The 20,587-nt window shown below is 40.1% G+C and overlaps 1 protein-coding gene across 1 annotated transcript; it reads left to right on the top strand.

Moving 5' to 3' along the window:
• Window positions 1–6,323: 6,323 nt before the first annotated feature.
• Window positions 6,324–17,909, top strand: SGCB (sarcoglycan beta). The gene is made up of 6 exons (XM_082238276.1): window positions 6,324–6,470; window positions 8,846–9,055; window positions 11,931–12,116; window positions 12,579–12,770; window positions 13,511–13,642; window positions 14,890–17,909. Exons 1-6 carry the CDS (start codon window positions 6,432–6,434, stop codon window positions 15,091–15,093), a joined length of 963 nt encoding a protein of 320 aa, XP_082094402.1. The 5' UTR covers window positions 6,324–6,431; the 3' UTR covers window positions 15,094–17,909.
• The last annotated feature ends 2,678 nt before the right edge of the window (window positions 17,910–20,587 follow it).

Here is a 20,587-nt window from a genome sequence, read left to right as displayed (position 1 = left end):
CACCATTCTCAAAACCTTGTCCTACCCCCATCCCATGAAGATTCTTTTTCATAAAACTCCAAGAAATGTTGTCAAAGGCTTTCTCCGCGTCCACAAATATCAAAACTGCTTTGGTGTTTATATTCACCTCTAACTTTTCCAAAATGTCTATTATAATCCTAACATTGTCTGAGAGGTGTCTCTTTGGGAGAAAGCCTGCTTGGTCTCTGTGGATCTTTTCCATCAATACTCTTTTAAATCTTTTTGCTAAAATGTCTGCAAAAATTTTGTAATCCACATTGAGTAACGAGATTGGGCGGTAGTTCTTCAATTGAGTCTTTTCAGTCTCTGTCTTTGGTATGAGTGAAATATATGCTTCCTTCCACGATTCGGGTGCCTTTTTTCCCTCTAAGATCTCATTACAGACGTCCTTTAACGGTTGAATCAACCATTCCTTTAGCGATTTGTAATATCTGGAAGTCAAGCCATCTGGTCCTGGAGATTTGCCCAATTGCATGTCCTGAATGGCACCCTCTATCTCTTGTTCTGATATTCTCTGGTTTAAGTCCACCTTACTTTGAGGGGAGATTTTTTGTAATCCATATTTGTTAAGGAATTTATCTATATCTTCTTCATTTTGTGCTCCTTGAGAATAGAGTTTTTTAAAATAACTCACGAAACAGTTTCTTATTTCATTTGGTTTAGATATAGTCCTTCCATCCACTTCTAAACTTGTAACTGTATTTAATTTCTGTCTTTTCTTAAGTTGCCATGCCAAAAGCTTGCCACATTTGTCTGCCGACTCAAATGACTTTTGTCTCATTTGCTTTATTTTCCACTCTATCTCTTGGTTCATCAATTCCATATATTGTGTTTGATATAATTTAATCTCCCTCAAAATCTCCTGGGACTTTGGTTTTGACCTTAATTTTCTCTCTCCTTCTTTTATCTTTTCCAAAATTTTTTCTCTTTTCTCATTCTGTCTTCTCCTCTTTATTGAGTTTTGTTGAATCAAAAACCCTCGCATCACAGCTTTGCTTGCGTCCCAGACCACTCTTTTTTCCACATTGCCCCTTAGATTGATTTCGAAATAGTCCTTTAAAGTTTTTTGGGCCTTCAAGTGGAATTCTCTATCTCGAAACAGGGTGTCATTCATTCTCCACCTAAACTGACCAGTTGTTGTAAGTTTCATTTCCATCTTCACGGCGTTATGGTCGGAGCAGGTTTTTGGGCAGATCTCTACCGTCTTAATCCTCGGAGCCATTCCACTAGTGATCCAAATTTGATCAATTCTGGTCCAGGTCATCTGTGCTTGGGAGAAAAAGGTTCCCTCTCTTTCAAGAGGGTTCCCTGTTCTCCAAATGTCTATTAGGTCCATGTTCTCGGTCATTTCAAAAAAAGTCTTAGGGAGTCTCCCATCTTTAGTGAGTGTCAGTCTTTGTGTCTTGTCCATATTTGTAGAAACTACACCATTCATATCTCCCATAATTATCATATTGTAATCCAAATAGTCCATCAAAGTTTCATGAAGTTTTTTAAAGAATTCCGCTTTACCTTCATTTGGTGCGTAAATCCCAATTATCAAAAATTTTTCTCCTTGTACTTGTATCTCCACCGCTAAATATCTTCCCTCTTCATCTTTAAAAATCATTTTTGGAGCCCATTTCTCTTTTACATAGATCACAACTCCTCTTTTTTTCACTTTATCCGACGAGATAAATTCTTGTCCCAATTTTTTATTCATAAGTAGTCTCCTGTGGGCTCTAGTTATGTGAGTTTCCTGTAAGCAAGTCACGTCCAGTTGTTCTCTGTACAAAATATGGAATACTTGTCGTCTCTTCAAAGGTATGTTCATCCCATTACAATTCCAACTGAGGAATTGCAGGGCCATCTTGTTATTTTTCTGGTATTCCTCCAACTGCTCCCAATTGTTGTTCCTCCTCTGTTGGTAGTGGAAGGTTCTGTCCAAACGAAAGGTTCAAGATGTCTATTACACCCTTTTGCTCAGCAATTGGGTCTACAGTTCCTTTCTGTAAATCTTCTTGATTTTTATGCAAGAACCTGTCTTTATCCTGTATCGTCTTTATTTTAACCTTCTTTCCCCTGTAGTCAAAGGACAGTCCCTGTGGGAATTCCCACCTAAAACGAATATCGTTCTTCTTGAGCAAGTAGACCAGGTCCTTATAAAAAGCTCTCAAGTCCAGGATATGTTTGGGGATATCTTTAAAAATCTGTATCGGTGAATTTCCAATTTGTAGGGCTTTTTCAAAATGCAGTCTTAGTATTTTATCTCTTTCCTCCTTTGATCTCAAGGTAATCAAGCAGTCTCTCGGTACCTTTCTATTTTGTCTTCTGCCCAATCTGAAAGCCGTTGTAATTTGGATTTCGTCTTCCTCTAGATCTTCCCAGGCATCTGCAAACTCCTTCATTAAAAAGTCTGTAAGGTTATCTCCTTCATCCTCTGGAATTGATCGTAATTTCAAATTCCTTTCTTTTCTTTGTAGTTCCCACAATGCCAGAGTTTCGTCGTGATCATAAACCTTTTTGGCAATCGGTTCTAATTTTTCCTGCGTCTCTCCAGCAATAGTTCTAGCTTCCTCCGCAATTTGACGTGTGGCAGAGTTCTCTTGCGTAAGCTTGTTTATAGATTCTGTGTTCAAGTCAAGTCTAGCTGTCAAGTCTGTCAATTTCTGTGAATTCTCTGTCAATTTCTTAGTATTCTCTGCCGTTTGCTTTGTCAAATTCTCCAGGGATTGGTTTATCTTGAGAAGGGCTTGCGATACTGCAAGAGACGGGTTTGACGGTGACTAAGAAGGTGAAATACCTAGGGGTTAACCTAACATCTAAAAATTTGAATTTGTATAAGGACAACTATGAAAAATGTTGGACAGAAATCAAAAAAGATCTAGAAATATGGTCAAACTTGAGATTATCAATGTTAGGCCGAATTGCAGTAATTAAGATGAATGTATTGCCTAGAATGTTATTTTTGTTTCAAACTTTGCAAATACTTGACAAGATGGACTGTTTCAAGAGGTGGCAGAAAGATATCGCGAAATTTGTCTGGCAGGGCAAAAAGCCCAGGATAAAATATAAAATATTAACAGATGCAAAAGAAAGAGGGGGATTTGCCCTGCCGGACTTAAAATTGTATTATGAAGCAGCAGCATTCTGCTGGTTGAAAGAGTGGATGCTCCTCGAGAATACAGATATCTTGGACTTAGAAGGTTTTAATAATGCATTTGGTTGGCATGCATATTTATGGTATGATAAAATTAAAGTGCATAGTGCCTTTAAAAATCACATTGTAAGGAAAGCGCTGTTCAATGTTTGGATGAGATATAAAGACTTGCTGGAAAATAAAACCCCTAGATGGTTGTCACCTTTAGAGGCGAAGGCCCACAAGAAACTCAATATGGAGGTCGGATGGCCAAAGTATTGTGAGATTCTAGAACAAGATGGAGAGAGACTGAAACTAAAGAGCCATGAAAACCTAAAACCCAAAGTACAAGATTGGCTCCACTATTACCAAATAACGGAGGTTTTTAAACAAGACAGGAAAATTGGCTTCCAGGTGGAAAAATCAAAACTTGAGACAGAATTGTTAGAACCCAATACTAAGAATCTGTCAAGAATGTATAACTTGCTGTTAAAATGGAATACACAAGATGAAGTAGTTAAATCAGCCATGATTAAATGGGCACAGGACATTGGTCATAATATAATGTCAGCTGACTGGGAAAGGTTGTGGAACACCGGAATTAAATTTACGGCATGTAGTGCCTTAAAGGAAAATGTAATGAAAATGGTTTACAGGTGGTACATGACCCCAGTCAAGCTGGCAAAAATTTATCATTTGCCCGACAATAAATGTTGGAAATGTAAAGAAACTGAAGGTACTTTTTATCATCTTTGGTGGACGTGCCCGAAGATTAAGGTCTTTTGGGAGATGATATACAATGAAATGAAAAAGGTATTTAAATATACCTTTCTTAAGAAACCAGAGGCCTTTCTCTTGGGCATTGTCGGCCAATTGGTGCAAAAAAAAGATAGAACTTTCTTTATGTATGCAACAACAGCAGCAAGAATATTGATAGCAAAGTATTGGAAGACACAAGATCTACCCACCGTGGAAGAATGGCAGATGAAAGTGATTGACTACATGACTTTGGCGGAAATGACGAGCAGAATTCGAGACCAGGGGAAGGAGACTGCGGAAGAAGATTGGAAGAAATTCAAGATTTATCTTAAGGACCATTATAAACTTGAGGAAGTTTAGAATGTCGAGATTCGACAGAGATAAAGGGTTGCAGTAATATAAGATTAGAATAAGAAAGGACTATAATAAATTAGAGTTGGAAAAATATGTATAAGTTGCTGTAAAATTTGGACATGAGGATGCAGAAAGGGGAGGTATGGGGAAGTCCGAGGAAAGAAGTCTACGAAATGACACTATGAAACCACACTTCTTTGTTTGTTTGTTTGTTTGTTTTTTTGTGCTTGTTTGTTATAAAAACTTTTGTAAAACTAATAAAAAATATTATAAAAAAAAAAAAAAAACTGGCATTCCAGGAAGCGCCACAAGGCGGAGGGAACCCCGATCAGTATGCGGTGATCATGTACCGGTAAATACGAGTATCAGGAAATGTTCTGCACAGAATTTGAAAGATTCTAAAACCCATGTTCAAAATAACCCTTTTAAAAAACCAGAAGCTTTTCTTTTGGGAATTATAGGGACAGAACTACCTAAACTGTATAGAAACTTTTATTTATGCATGCTACTACAGCAGCAAGAATGCTACTGGCCCCAAAATGGAAAGAAGCAGATGTACCAGCAAAGGAAGAATGGACACAAAAACTTATGGAAATTTGATTCTCTGAGGAACATGGCCTGATCCAAACGGAGAAAGTACGGTTCCAATAAGCTCCCCGCCCCCTATGCTTCCTGATATGACCCAACAAAGGGAGAACGGCATGATCTAAATTGTCCTTCATCGCAAAGTTCCTCCCCACAAAAAAATCCCCACTGAATAGCTTCCCTAAAAGTCAACATTTCACAAAGGGCCATTGTCAAAAGTACAGAAAGGGAGAGATGGATGATGTTTCTTCATGCCAGCGTTGCATATGTCTGGATGAGAACCAAATTTCGACTGGCTAGGAAGCTAAAGCATGGTTTCAAGGACACAAGTATATAATACAACCTTCTTCGACTGAAGCCATTAGTCCTGTCCATTGCCTCTGCTCTTTCTACCATGCACAAATGCAAATGTATACCTTTGTTGCTGTTCTGGGGCGAGCTCTGCTTCATTTTCTTGAGTGTTCCCAGCATCCCTGGCCATTGGCCATGCAGACTGGGAATGATGGGAGTCAGAGACCAAGAGTAGCCTCTGGCTGGCCATAGGTTCCCATGCCCGGATAAAAGAAAAAGGTGTTTTCTTTAATCTTCTTTAAAGAAGATTGGGAAACGTTTATTGAATATATGGGAAATAACTGTCTGCAGCTGAAAACGCTGGCAGCAAATGGTGCTGCAAGTGGATGACGAAGGCTTTTGGGCAAAACCGAGATTCAGAGGGCTAATATTGTGGGGCGACATGAAATGTAGAGTTTAAACTGCTAAACCATCCAGGGGGCCTTATCCCAGTGTTCGAGTTAGTTGGGTTTTCAGCGAAATCTTGACCCCACAGATAAGGGCTGCGAGGCTAAAATTGTGAGAAACCGTAAAACGTAGTGTTTTCACCACCAAACATTGCAGGGAGCCTTTTCTGGGTGCTTGGCACCGTTTTAAACTGAATCGGACGAAGTCAGATTTTTGGTGAAATCCTGACCCCCGGTGGTTACGGCGCTGAGGGCTCGTTTTCTGGGGTGCTGAGCAATGTAGTGTTTTCACTGCCAAAAGTTGCAGGGAGACTTTTCTGGGTGTTTGGCAGTTTTGGAGTGAATCGGACGACATCGGATTATTGGCGAAATCCTGACCCTGGGGGTTAGGGCGCAGAGGACTCATTTTCTCGGGTGCTGGGAAACGTAGTGGGAACCGCCAAACGTTGCAGGGAGTCTTTTCTGGGTGTAAATAATAAAATTATCATTATGGAACTGAACGTCTCTATTTTCATGGGAGAAATGTTGGGAGTTATCCGACCTCCGAGCCCTCTGAAGGCAATCTTGTATACCAAAGTTTATTTTTTTTAAAAATAATGTTTTATGGTGTTTTTATACATGTGGGAGGCCGCCCCAGAAGATGTGTGGGATATGATTATCCTTATGAAGTGGGACGTCCCTCTTTTCCTCAGAGAAATGTCGGAGGCTCTGCCTTTCTCCTGCCCTCCCTCGGCCGCCTCGTCCCTTTTAAGGAGCGGGCATGGCGGGTGCGGCTCCCGCGCCCCTTTCCTCCTCCGCCAAAGGCGCCCCGCCAAGCCTCGCTCTCCCTTCCGAGGAAGGAACGAGAAGAGCCCAAGATGGCGGTCGCCTCAGCGGCAGCGATCACCTCCGAGCAGGTCAGTCCCCGGGCGCCTTGCCGGGCTCCGGCTTCGGGCGGGAAAAGGAGGGAAACGCGCGCGCTCCTTCATTTTACCGTCCCCAGATATCAACGGGGCGGGGAAGAAAGAGGCGGCTTCGGCTCGAGGAGGCCGGCGCCGAACCGGCCCCTTCGCCTCAGGGCGCGTCGCGGAATTCGCCTCCGAAAATGAACGTCCTCCCGGGATATTTTTGATCGGGAACTGGGCCAATGAAACCGGCGACGGGGGTTAAACCGTGCCTTGTAAAAACTCCGAAATTATCGGAGCATTTGCTAACCGGGGTATCCTGGTGTTTTATTATTATTATTATTATTATTATTATTATTATTAGCCGAGCCGCCTCAGGGAAGCAGCGTGTGGAGTCGGGCGCGCCAACCTACGCGGCCCCTTCCCTTTTCCCCTCAGGACATTCGTTGCTCTTTCTTATTTTATTAATAGCTCATTATTCGTGGCATTTGTCGCCTGGACACGTATCATGTCTGCCTTTCGCCCGGCTTTCTGAAATTAGAACCAGCCCCCTAGGGCGCGTGAGGCGACTCGCGAGGCCCGTTTGACAGGCTCAGGAGGGCGGCGGCGGCGGCGGCTTCCCAAGTGAATGGGCGCCGTAGCAAAAATAGCCGCCTGAGGGCGGAGAAAGAGATAGGGAGCGTCTTGCGCCTGCGCGCAGAGGATCCGACTGAGTGTCGCTTCACCCTCGAGCAAACGCGAAAGAGGCTTGAGGGCGGAGCGACCAATGGCGTGCCGAGAAGCTGTTGGACTACATCTCCCATCCGCCCCAGCCTGCACGGCCATAGGTCAGGGATTATGGGAGTTGTAGTGCACGACAGGACTTTCCTTAGCATTGGAGGACTAGGAGGTGGGCAAAGCATATATAGGGATTTAAGGGAGACTTCCGGGGAATACGATCAGACTTTCAGAGTGGAGTATATAAATTCAATAGATAATAAAATAATAATAATAATCATCTCTGAAAACGTTTTGATGGCACAGAACCAAGTACAGTGGTACCTTGGATTGCATACGTCTTAGTTTGCATACAAGAACGTCAAACCCGGAAGTGCGTGCCCCGGTTTGCAACCTTTTTTCGATTACAACCCTTTTTTTTTAATTACAAACAATTTTTGGAGGGAGGCCCCATTGGCAAAAGCTCGCTTTGGGTTACAACCTGCTTTGGTTTGCAAACGGACCTCCGAAACAGATTATGGTTGTAAACCAAGATACCACTGTACAGCAAAGGGCACAACTTTTTGCTTTAAAGACTTTGCTCTCTGGTCCGGGAGCAATTTGGTGTTGTGCAAATCTTGCTTGTGCTTTTAGTATGTGTCTCTCTCTCCCTCCCCCCCAAAAAAGGTTTGACCAAGGGCTCCTTCAAATGACCTCTTTATAGAGCACTTATCCAATTTTCTTGCACAAAGCTTGCATGGTATCCGCTCTTTATTGATCATTCGTCCTGATTTGTTCACAGGGAGGTTATTTGCCTTCCAATCAATCAATCAATCAATCAATTTGTCATCACATTTTTAGTGCATCACTTTCCTAACGGCAAAAAGGCCATTTTTAAAAGAAAGTGGATTTGTTGCAACATAGCCCTTTGGTCCACTTTTATTTCAGAAACCTAAATTTCTGGTGTGTGACTGAATCCCTCTGGCAAAATAGTGACAGCCTGGAGGCTCCTGGCACCATACAATTGGGCTCTCCGTGCCTTTCAGTTCTCAGCTACTATCTCAAACTCCCTCTTACACTTGCTTGAATGTTTGGAACTGAATTGCCTTTATGTACACAGCGGATGTTCGTAGTAGCTAGGAGTTATGCTTAGCTGTTTATGTAGTCATTTTATATGAACAACCTGGCTCTATTACAGAGAAATTACTGGGTGAAGAGCTACACTGCATATACAGGTACATGTAACAAAAAAAGTGTACTCATATTCTCCCCCCCCCATAGGAGTAGCATCCAACATAGGAATGTCACTATAGAATGTTGTATCATTTTAATGTTGTTAGCCGCTCTGAGCCCAGCTTCGGCTGGGGAGGGCAGGATATAAATAAACTTTTATTATTATTGTTATTATTATTGTTATTATTATTGTTATTATTATTGTTATTGCTGAAGCAGTCCTCTGCTGCAGCTAAATGTAACTGCTTTTGCAGCAAATTGAAACATGGTACTGTATAGCTACATTCTCAAGACTTTGCAAATAATATTTTCTTTACAAGTTGGGCTCTTTTAAACAGTTCCTACTGTGAAAATCCTATTGTGGCAGAAATGAAAAATCATATCATTTTGTTATGAATAGGATACGTTGGACTTAGGTAATATATTGTTTGGGGAACTTATTTTTAAATTATTTTTAGCAAAGTTCTAATGGTCCCGTGAAGAAATCGATGCGTGAGAAAGCTGTGGAGCGGAGGAATATTAACAAAGAACACAACAGTAACTTCAAGGCTGGATATATTCCAATTGATGAAGATCGTCTGCACAAAACTGGCTTGCGAGGCAGAAAAGGCAACTTGGCCATTTGTGTGATAGTCCTTCTGTTTATTTTGGCTGTCATCAATTTGATTGTAAGTAGAACAAGCTAATCAAAAGATTGTGGTTGTGCTTATATTGTTAAGTTAGTATTCACTAGACCAACATTGTGAATATATTTGCAGAAGTGGAGCTCCATTGACTTAAATAGGGCCTAACCAACTAGATGCAAGGAACCAAAGCTGTTCTTCGATGCTTCTATTTATCTTTGGCATGGCTTGGTCACTGAATTTGAGAACGAGCAAACTAGCAGGTCACTGGTTGTTTGGATGGGCAGCTTACATCCAGCTGCAGGTTAAGAAGAGACTGCAGAGTGAGGTGTATGGGGGGGGGGGTCAAGAGACCTGGAAAGGAAGAAGATAAAGGAGCCCTAAATTCTGAAAGAGAAATCATGTGATGGAATGCTGCTGATTTGACACTAGTATGGCATGTATACATGTCAGTTTACTTGCCACTTACTGTTAAATCTGTATATTTGCAAGCTTTTTAATGAAACATACCGTATTTTTCGCTCAATAAGACGCACCTGACCATAAGATGCGCCTAGTTTTAGAGGAGGAGAACAAGAAAAAAAATGTTCTCTCCCTCTTTGCTCAGTGCCCCTTCAGCAAAGCGGGAGGAGAAATGGAAGGGGCTCCACTTCTCCTGCCGCTTCACTGAAGGGGCGCTGCACAGAGAGGGAAAGCTGCGCAGCGCCCCTTCAGCGAAGCGAAGCCAGGAGAGCAAGAGGAATCGATCCCTCTTGCTCTCCTGGCTTCAGCGAAAGCTGCACAGCCTGCATTCGCTCCATAAGACGCGCACACATTTCCCCTTACTTTTTAGGAGGGGAAACGTGCGTCTTATACAGCGAAAAATACGGTACTGTATTACTAAAGGCATAATCACCAGTGCTTCCTCATCTGGAAGGAAGCTAACTGAAACCTTCAAAACCTTCTACAGTGGTGCCTCGCAAGACGAAAAGAATCCGTTCTGTGATTCTCTTCGTCTAGCGGTTTTTTCGTCTTGCGAAGCAAGCCCATTGACAGATTAGCGCTATTAGCGGCTTTTAGCGGCTTATCTGCTGATCGGATGAGCTGATAAGCGGCTTAGCGGCTTAGAAAAGGGGGGGGAGGGGAAAAAACAGCAGGAACTCGCAAGACATTGTCGTCTTGCGAAGCAAGCCCATAGGAAATTCGTTTTGCGAAGCACCTCCAAAACGGAAAACTCTTTCGTCTAGCAAGTTTTCTGTCTTGCGAGGCATTCGTCTTGCGGGGCACCACTGTACGACTAAGGGAAATAGGAGCACAAAACTTGTATGTATTTGGTTTTTGGTTAATTATGTCTCAACAGAATTCTAAAGGTATATTTTTTCCTCCTTTTTAGTTCCAAGCCAGCTCCAAATATTGCTGCTTTTCAGTGAAATTATCTTCATTACCTATATGCAGGGTTTCTAACCAAACTTGGAACTGTACATGGAGATTATAAACACTGGGTGCCATTTATGCCTATTAAAACCAAGAGGACGAATGGCAACATGGTAATATGTATCTGTTTGGACCCAGCTGTCCATAGTACGCTTGAAAAAAAGGATTCCTAAAAATAAATACATGGAAAGGTCTTAGTTAATTAGGTCAAAGAAATACTCCACAACTGGTAATAAATTCTATTTTGCTTCTTAGTAAACATTCTGTATTGCAGTCTAAGATGTACTGTGAATTCAAGATAAAAATGTACTTATCCACTCCACATATATCGCAGAATTTTCTTACGATCTGTAGAGATTAACCAATTTTCTGCTTTTCATCCTTTCAATGGATTGTTAATTATTCAGTGCCAGACTATGAATTATCAACCCATTTTTATTGTATATAGCCAAAGGCCTTTACAATGGACACAGAATAAAAGGAAATTTTCATCTAAAATCATACATGCAACCTGTAGTAGTTTACAACATAAAAAGAAATTTACAACATTCAGAATTAAGATTGGAGTGCATTCACATAGTGGAACAGAGCTTCTTGGCTACCTGGTATGTAATATAGAGATGCTTATCTGCTAGGAATTCAATTTTCACTTCCTGTGCGGATCGACCTGGAAGCCAGTTAAGAATTGGTGGTAGAAATTTCCCTCTGGGCGTGGTATACAGGGGGCAAATCAGCAGATAGCATGTGACGTCCTCTACCTGATTGCATCCATATATACATTTGCGATCCACATGGAACATTCCCCGATTTACCCCCTCTAAATATGCTGAGGGCATCTGTTGACATCTTAGTTCTACAAAGGCCCTGTGTTGTTTTGGGAAGGTCAGAGTCTCAAAGTAACAGGGCCTTGAGTGATTGCTCTTAATTTCGGGGTACCAAGTGGAGTAGCGGGCAACAATGATGGATGTTCTGTTTTGGTTGGCATCCTGATCAAAAATCCAATTTCTAAGGTCACATGGGCTAAGAGTTAAGACTGGGCTGCTCTTTTTTTCCTATACAACTAAAGAAGTACAAGTATTGTTTTTAAATGTAAATTATTTACAGCCTTATCATATATACCGTACTTATAAAGAGCACTGAGTTCAATTAGGATTGGTGCCTTAATTTTGGTTGCCAAATTTCCTTTCACACACATGCATGAAGATGCCCTCCTTTTAAGTTACAACCACGCGATTTGTGAGCCACCAAATTGAACACAACCCACCAGTTAAACATTGTGGCCTGCCAGGAATCTGACAACCAGAATTTTGTTTTGTTTTGTTTTCAGTCCCAGGCAAACCAGAGATTGAGCATTTAGTGGGTTGGCATACATGACTGGTGGGCTGTTTTCAGCTTTGTGAGCCTGTTTTCAAGTAACATGTTCTTCTCAAAGGTATCTGATCGAAGCACTGGCATGACAATTTCAGAATTTATTTACATTTTTAAAAAATTAAATTTACTCTTTTAGATCACGCTTATCATCTGGACTGTAATTCGCATTGGACCCAGCGGCTGTGACAGCATGGAGTTTCATGATAGCGGCTTACTGCGATTTAAACAAGACTCTGACATGGGAATTATACATCCATTGTATAAGAGCACAGTTGGAGGTCGACGTAATGAGGATTTGGTGATTGTTGGAGAGAACCAGCCAGTAAGTATATCTTCTATTGTGTGCAGCGTTCAACATCTGAGCTTTTACTTCAGATATCCTTCTCTGATGAAGTATGACAGGTATACTAGAAACAGAACTTTCATAGTAGAAGTACATACATACTCTCCCTTTGCCACCTTGCTCCAACACTGTTATGTTTTCAGACCCTAGGTTAAAAGCCTGGCTTGTTTTATTTGTGATTGGTGGGAAATGTTCTCAGCGTGGTAATTTGTGTTGCTGGCTGCTGTTGCTTTCTCTGTTGTGGTAGTATTTTTTGTATTGCTGATCCTGTAAATTGTTGCTTTGTTTTTATTTGTTGCAAGCTACTTATTCATTGATTTAAAAAAGATAGTTAGTCTTAAGTTGTTTGGTGACAGGAAGCCACAGTGCTACCAAGCACTGTCAAAGTAGCAGATTGCCTTTGTTACATTTAACACAACATATCTCATTTTTTTCCTGCAGATTGTGTTTCAGCAAGGGGAAACAAAACTTAGTGTTGCAAAGAATGGAACCTCAATTACAAGTGATATTGGTATGGAATTTGTTGACCCACGGACTCAGAATACTTTGTTTAGCACTGACTATAATACTCACGAGTTTCATTTGCCAACTGGAGTAAAAATTTTGAATGTTCAAAAAGCATCTACGGAGAGGGTATGATCTCTGTTTACTTTTCTCTGCAAGTTACATGATGCATGCTGTAATCTTAAGCTCATACCTTTATTTGCATTATAGCTAACATTCCATATAAAAAGATGAAGCATTTGCCTAAGTTATTTATTTTAAGCATTTTAAAATGGCCTGTGTTTGTACATGTTCAGTAGAGACTACAGAAGCCTAAGGTCTACTAGTATATTATAAACCAGAGATAGGGAACTGGTTCTGGTCAGTGGCCTGATTCAGTAGTGACCAAGCCTCTATGGCCACTTTGAAAAGTGGGTGAGGCCGCCTATCCATCAAACACCTGCTGTCATATGATGTCAGGTCATTGAAAATTCAGTATTCTCCCTGTGCAACAACAGCTTAAAAGTCCAGTGTGTATGTGGTGTTGAGAAGGAATGTACATATGTGCTTTGCCCACAACCACTCCTCACACCCCGAGGGAACACAGTCCTCAGAGAAGTGGTGGTAAGAAGATCCCCTACCCCTGCGATATATATAACTGCTGTCTAAATGAGGCCACAAATACAGATTGCAGTTAACTGTTATCAGTCGATAACATTGATATGCGTTCAGTCTCTGCAGAATCGCAGCCTCTGTCCAACAAATGTTTTAACGGTTGAGCGGTGGTGTTTAAAAAGCAAGGCCAATTTTGTAGGAAGGTGAGTTTTTGTGTATAAAACAAAACTATTTTTTAGAAAATGCTTTCCACGGCTATTCTCTTTTTTCCTCAGATTACCAGCAATGCTACCAGTGATCTGAATATAAAGGTTGATGGACGTGCCATTGTCCGTGGAAATGAAGGTGTTTTCATCATGGGCAAAACCATTGAGTTTCATATGGGGGGCAATATGGAACTGAAAGCAGTGAGTAATTCCAGGATATTCAGTTTGTATAAATGGATTCAGTGAGCTATATATATGACTGCAACCAAGTTAAAGAAATCAGATTTGATTTGGTTCATCTACTCATCTATAGATTTAAAATGGCATGGTTTTTTTAAGCCTTATAAAATTATAGCTTACTGTTACGTGTCTCAAATTTGACCTATAGGTATATATACATCTTCCAGGTCAAAACACATAACTGCTTTGTCAGCTTAATATAGTTACTTCTGGCAAGTTAAACTCGATTATTAGATACAGCTACATGCACATACTCCATACCTATGTTTTCAAACAAAAACTTGTATTGGAATATTTTATTCCAAAACTAAAACAAAACAGCGCTGGCTAGTTCTAGTCCTTGCCCTCTTTCACATGTATTCACTAATAAATCATATCATCCTATTCCACATTAATCTATTTTTTGAAATTCACATGAAAATTCATATTAAAATATGTATTTTCTCTCAAAATATGCAGCTAATGCACTTGCTGCTTTTTTGAACTGAAAACTATACCAGAACAATCAGAAGAGGGGAGGGCTGGTGGATAACTTAAGTTTTGTGATGCACATTAAGCCAGAAGGTACAACGATCCAGTGTTCGAAACTCCCATTGTTTTAGGCGGTCTGGGTGCAGCCTGTGATTTCAGATTAAAACTGCAGAGTGGAAGGAAAGGAGGCCCTTTTTCTGCCTTCCCACTTCCAGCTACTCTCTGAAGACTGGAGAAGAGACCCTCTTAAGAATACTAGGGGGGCGGGCAGGGGAAGGACTGAACCATGCGAAAAATGAACATAATATTTTAACTGCAGTTCATTCATTTTCAGCTTGTATTCTTGTTATAAAAAACTGTGCCTAGACATTCCATTGTCGCGCCCATAACCTAGGCTTAAGGTGCCATTTAGCTCCTAGCTTTCATATCTCAGTTTCTAACACAGCAAAGATCCCTTAGCTATCCCACAGCTGAATAGTAGAGCCTGTGCTTTTCACACAAAATGGTCCTTGGTTTAATCCCTGGCATCCCCAGTTAACGAGTAGTAGGACAACGAATGTCATTTGTCAGATACGAGGGCCACTGCCTGTCAAGAGTAGACCACATTAAGCTGAGTGGTCAAACTCCAAACAAGGAAGCTTCTTATAGTCAATTTCTTTAACGTTAAGATATTAAAATAGATACATTTATTCAATTGGAAATACTGTTGCTAACTTCTACAAATGTTTCTTTGTTAGGATAAGAGCATTGTTCTAAATGGAAGTGTGATGCTCAACACAGCTCGACTGCCGAGTCCTTCACATGGGGAGAAATTAAACAATGGCGACTGGGAACGCTACAAGCTTTGCATGTGCTCCGACGGGACTCTATTCCGCATTCCAGTTAAGAGCCGCAACATGGGTTGCCAAACCTCAGTTAATCCCTGCGGTAATACATATTAAAAGCAAAACAGGGCACTATCAAACGAGGAGGAGTTTAGGTTTAAAACAGTTGCATGTTTGCAAGCTTTTTTGTTGTTTTTTTCACCACGCTTGTAAAAGAACTACATGAATCACTTTTTTTTAATCCAGGATACTGCATTGAACAGATTCTTTTAAACATGAGTCGTATCATCAGACCATTTGTGCTACATGTTACTGTATTTCAGTAAGGTACTTAAGTACATTCATCACTCCAGAAGTACTTTAGGATATAACTGAATTGAAGTCACTGAAATCTTTGTGAAAGGTCTAATGGTGCCAATCTTTGGCTTATCTCACCTTTGCAAGAGTACTTTCTGCAAGTGGTGAGAACCTTCGGGTGTGCACAGATCAGTATATATGCATGTGAGAATAGGATGGCCTCACCCACTACTGGCATGTGGGCTTCTGAAAATTGGCTGGGTGGTGAGCATAGCCTTGGGCCAAAAATGGCTAGCCATGCCTTGGGTAAAGGTTGTGTGCCTACATGGCAGTCTTCATGTGCCCCCTAGTGGTGCATGATCTATTCACATCCCCACCCTTTGTTTTCATATATGCCTCAACAGAATATGCTGAGCTGTATTTGGGGGGGAAAACAAGTCTGAACTGTGGTGCTTTGAATCTTTTAGGATTATGCAGAGACTCTTCACCAACAGCCCAAGTTTCCGTATAAATAGGTTGGCATTTCATCTGGGCAAATATCACAAACGAGATTAGTTTTTAAAAAGATTTCGGGTGCTTCAGGGTATTGAGTACATTCTGTTTGATCTCCCTTTTTAGCCCCTCCTGTGGGTTGTCTCTGTGCAAAATATTTATAAGAAAGGAGAGGCTCTACAGGAACAAAATTCAGGAACAGTTATGAAATATTTTGAAGTACAGGGCGCCATCAATGTATTGGCTTCCTTCTGCTGTCTTCATAGGTTCTGCATTTTATTTGAATATTATAAATTATTTTTAAAGCCTGCTTTTAGCAATAGTAACAAGCAGCTTATTTTCCCACAGAGAAAAATAACATTCTTGAGATAAATAATTTTAGCTTAAACTGCTTTTTAAACGAGAAAAAAATTGGAAGGCAGTTCGGAGACTAATTGGGAGATTTTAAAAAAATAAACCCTCATGTTGGCAGGGTATAAGTGCAAACCTGACTTGCACGTTCTGTAGAGAAAGAAAATGGTGATACATTTATCTGCGTGAACAGCATTCAAAGCTGTACAGAGAAATATGATTGGGGCTATTCTATAACTATCTTCTACAACTAATTCCAATGCAAATTTGTTACCCTGTGACCAATCACTTCATAGTGCATACACAGAAAATACAGTTAATTCAGTGTAGCACTTCATTGGTACGGGTTGGATATATTTAAATGTCATTATGAAATGGCGCATTAAAACTACTAAACCAAAATTATCACAGCTCCTGTTAACCCATTAGCTGCTTTGGCAGAAACAATTGTGTTTATATTAGTTACTTTGTTACTTTTGAACTTTAAATTATTCCTTTTAATTCCTCTTTTAACTTGCCATTTATGTATTAGCCCTATACAGGGATAACAATACTGATTTACATTATCTCAGGACTCACAGCAGTGACATAAGGCACGTGAAATGCTTTGAACACATGACATGTGTTACATAAGTGGTAAATATTAGTACAGCTTCAGCCTCTTCATGCCCTGGATGAATGGGGTTAAAAGCAAAAACCCTCAGGCAGCTGAATGGTGCCATCAAAATTCGCAGAATAATTTGTATACTAATCATATGCTAGAGTTTTGATGCATTTTATCAGAGTTGAATGAGTCAAGCAGCCACGCAATTGTTCATTTTGATTCTGGCAGTAGATAGCCTCCTAACAGCATAGTTTAGGCTACTTTGACTACAAAATAGCAGGAACTGTAACATGAAAGGCAAAGGTCTTACTTTAAATATTAACAAAAGCAAACATAGTATCAACAGATTAAAGTCAGTGAAATATCTTCCTTTTAGTAGAATTTTAGGACTGATAATATTTGGAAGGCAAGAGTTGTTCTGGCTTGAATCCAAAGAAGCCCATGCATGCATCTGAAGTACTTTGGAACACACAGGGCCTTCGCTAGTGTTTATTTCCCATGGCAGCCCTTCAGAGAGCATCAGGTGCTACTCTGGATGCTGACACAACTTTTCAGCATTTGCCATTGGGGGATAAGGTGGAATGAAAGGTCCAACATATATGTAAGAGACATTTTTTAAAAATGCACTGCGGGAACAATGAAGAAAGCTCATTTATAACAGGCATTTGGCTCAGAGCATCCCTTCACAGGATACCAGTCTGCTTAAAACTGTTGATCTTATTGTTAAGCCAGTCAACCTGCAAGTGCTACAATGTGCCAAAACTAAATTTGGACAGCAAGGTCCTAAAGGAAAACCCAAATAGTAGCAATAAACTTTAAAAGGGTTTTGAATTGAACACTCCTAAACAATCTCTGCGAATGTATTTTTTCACTGTGGTGCTGTTGCTATTTATTTGCACATTTTTTTACTAAAAAGTTACTTTATACAAAATGAAAGTGTTATTATTGGTTTTTAACTTGCTGTGCTGCTTTCTGTGTGTGGCTGTGTTTTTTGTTTTTTTTTAGGACAGGACTTTTCTAATCCTTTTATGCCTTTGATTCTGATGAGCTGTATACAAACTGTACCTCTGCATTGAGGAGCAGTTTGGACATCTAACAATTGCTAAGAGATGTTCTCCTGTACACCTTTGTAAACTTTTATTTCAAAATAAAACTATATGGGATAGTCCATTTGAAATGGTTTCAAAAATCTAGCCTCATACATCCCAAGTTGGTTATTATAGAAGCTGTGTATAAGCCACACACACTTTGGGTGGTCTTCGACAAGCCATTCTTACATATCCTTCCCACCAACTATACAAAATAATAATAGTGGTCTTGTTCAGGGATAGGCAACCTAAGGCCCAAAACGACTTCTAAATCTGGCCTGCGGATAGTCCGGGAATCAGCGTGTTTTTACATGAGTAGAATGGGTGCTTTTATTTAAAATGCAACTCTGGGTTATTTGTGGGGCATAGGAAAAAAAAATCGAAATATAATCTGGCCCACCACATGGTCTGAGGGACGGTGGACTGGCCCCTGCTGAAAACAGTTGCTGACGCCTGGCCTAGTTGATAGATTTTAAGGATTGCTGAATGTTTGTGCAAAAGACTGCAAACACTAAACAGACCTGTGCAATTTGTGACTTTACAAACGTTGAAACATAGCAACATATTGTAGTTTACTTAGATGATCAACTAATTTCTCCAAGGCAAGAACAGACAATAAGTTGTAGTGGGACTGTGGTCAGAGCTTTGTCGGTCACAAGATTTGTTTGTTCTTATATGTTGTATAAATACTAAATACTGTACACCTGTATAAAATTATACGCTTTTTGCACATACAGTCAAAAGTGCGGGTAGCCACAAAAATCAACTTTTGAAACAAAAAAACACAAATACTGTTTTATTTGTGGGATGTTGGTTTTACACAAAAATTGCAGAGTACCAAACTCAGGTTAGGTAGTATAACAGTACTTCAGTCAATTTGAGCCACAGGACTTTTAAATAAGCACACCTCAAGTTTGCAATATGGAAATGGCTAAGACATAAAAAGCTGTCAGTGTCGTCAGGTAAACTACTGTCTCTGCCAAAACAGTGTGTCACAAAAAGAATTGTAACACCACCATCCCCCCCCCATTCCAGTCGGTGGACTCTATGCATTTACACAACTATATGAAATGACAAAGTCTAAGGCTGTCAAGAGGTATTAGCAGTTGTAATTAGCCCGGGCGTAAAGCAGATCCTTAAAGTTCAACTTCAGAGTATTTAAGCACTGTTTGATTCATGATTCAGGGAAGAGAAATCCTAATAAGTTAATGACATTCTAGTACCTCTAAGGTGGGAGAGAGGAAACCCCCCACCAATGCTCAGTAACTAGAATACAGATACTTACAGATTACTTTTTAAAAAATCTGTATATAGATACTTTAAAAAGGTATAAATTAGTTATGCAACACAATGCACCTGCTACTTGAGAGACAGGTGTGTACTGATTAAAATTACATACACAGTGTATGTTTTTATGATGCATTTATACTATTGTAGATTCTAATAGGCAACACTTTCCCAGTTTTGTTTCCTTTAAGTTACAAAAGAAGAAATGGATTTGCACTACACTAATCAAAATCACTTAAGATTACAAGGACCAAATTCCATATTCAGTATTCAATCTATTTGGCAAAAAAAGGAAAATTATACTGGTATGTGGTACAGTATTGCCCAAGAATTTTATTTATTTATTTTAATTCTTAAAGTCAGTCATGTGTGCCAACAAGTTACATCTTTGGTATTACATAAGGATCCTATCTGACAGCATCTGGAGTCCAATTTCACCTTGGACCAGTTTCCCACTCATGTATTAGTTTACATACTAGGTCTTTTTAAAAAACAAAACAAAAAAAACTTACATCAATCATTTTTAACTTACATCAGAATAATGCACATACAACATCTTGCCAGAATGATTTTTGTAGAAAAGGCAGGAACATTTTCTGCAGACAATGGAACAGCCACTCTTAAAAAAAAAAAAAAAAGCATACCAAACATACTACTTAGGAATTTCAATGATTTAAGCTTATGAAAAATGAACAGCTTGTCTGAAAGCTGCTGTTTACTTGAAAAATGTTACACAAGCAACATGGAAAAGTTTTAAGCTCCAACAGAGCTCACTTTTCTGTTGGAGAAAGAAGTCAATACTGTCACATGATAGAATGCTGTGTGCCATTTAAAGCCATCCAAGAAGCAGACATATGAAAATCTGTTAAATGACTATGTCAGTACATTTAATCATAAACTGGGCTATGAGCAATGGATCTTGCTTTTCATTTTCCTCAAATCTGGTTACGTATATCAGTAAGAAAGTTTTTGTTCTAAATTGATGCTTAGCTACATTTAGGGCTACAGGTTAACCTGTGCCGCTCCAGAAGTTGCTGGGCTCCCATCAGCTCTAGCATGCAAAGCAAGCGACCAGGGGATGATGGCAGCCGCATTGCAGCAATATCTGGGAGGGCAAATGGTTGACCCAACCCCGTTTCAGAGCCTGCCTTTCACTGCAAAATTCAAGGGCCAGTTCTCACTTTTTCTTCTTGGGATATTTATAGCAGAGTATAACATACAAAAGCAGCTCGCTGAACTGGGTCTGGCATATAAAATTATATGCACCTCTGCACATCGCAGGGCCTCCAAAGCAACATTATGTGAGACAGGAAGCGCTTGCGATGATAATGGGGATGGAAAGAAGAGACTGCAGCCTAGTACTACTTCACAGAGAGAGAGAAATTCTTTGCACATGTACCTTGAATCCTGGCTTGTGACTTGTAGCACAACTGATTGTTTGGAGGCAATAAATTTTAATCCACCCAATGCCTGTAACATGTTGTACCAGTAA

Source organism: Podarcis vaucheri (assembly GCF_965113315.1).
Source record: "Podarcis vaucheri genome assembly, chromosome: 9".
NCBI lineage: Eukaryota > Metazoa > Chordata > Lepidosauria > Squamata > Lacertidae > Podarcis > Podarcis vaucheri.
This window is presented reverse-complemented; position numbering and strand designations above follow the sequence as displayed.

Excerpts from the sequence above, each read along its gene's own strand:
- SGCB (XM_082238276.1), top strand. The coding sequence starts at position 6,432 with ATGGCGGTCGCCTCAGCGGCAGCGATCACCTCCGAGCAG. Across the intron at positions 6,471-8,845 it reads CAGCGATCACCTCCGAGCAG|CAAAGTTCTAATGGTCCCGT; the intron begins GTCAGTCCCCGG and ends AATTATTTTTAG. Across the intron at positions 9,056-11,930 it reads TGGCTGTCATCAATTTGATT|ATCACGCTTATCATCTGGAC; the intron begins GTAAGTAGAACA and ends TTACTCTTTTAG.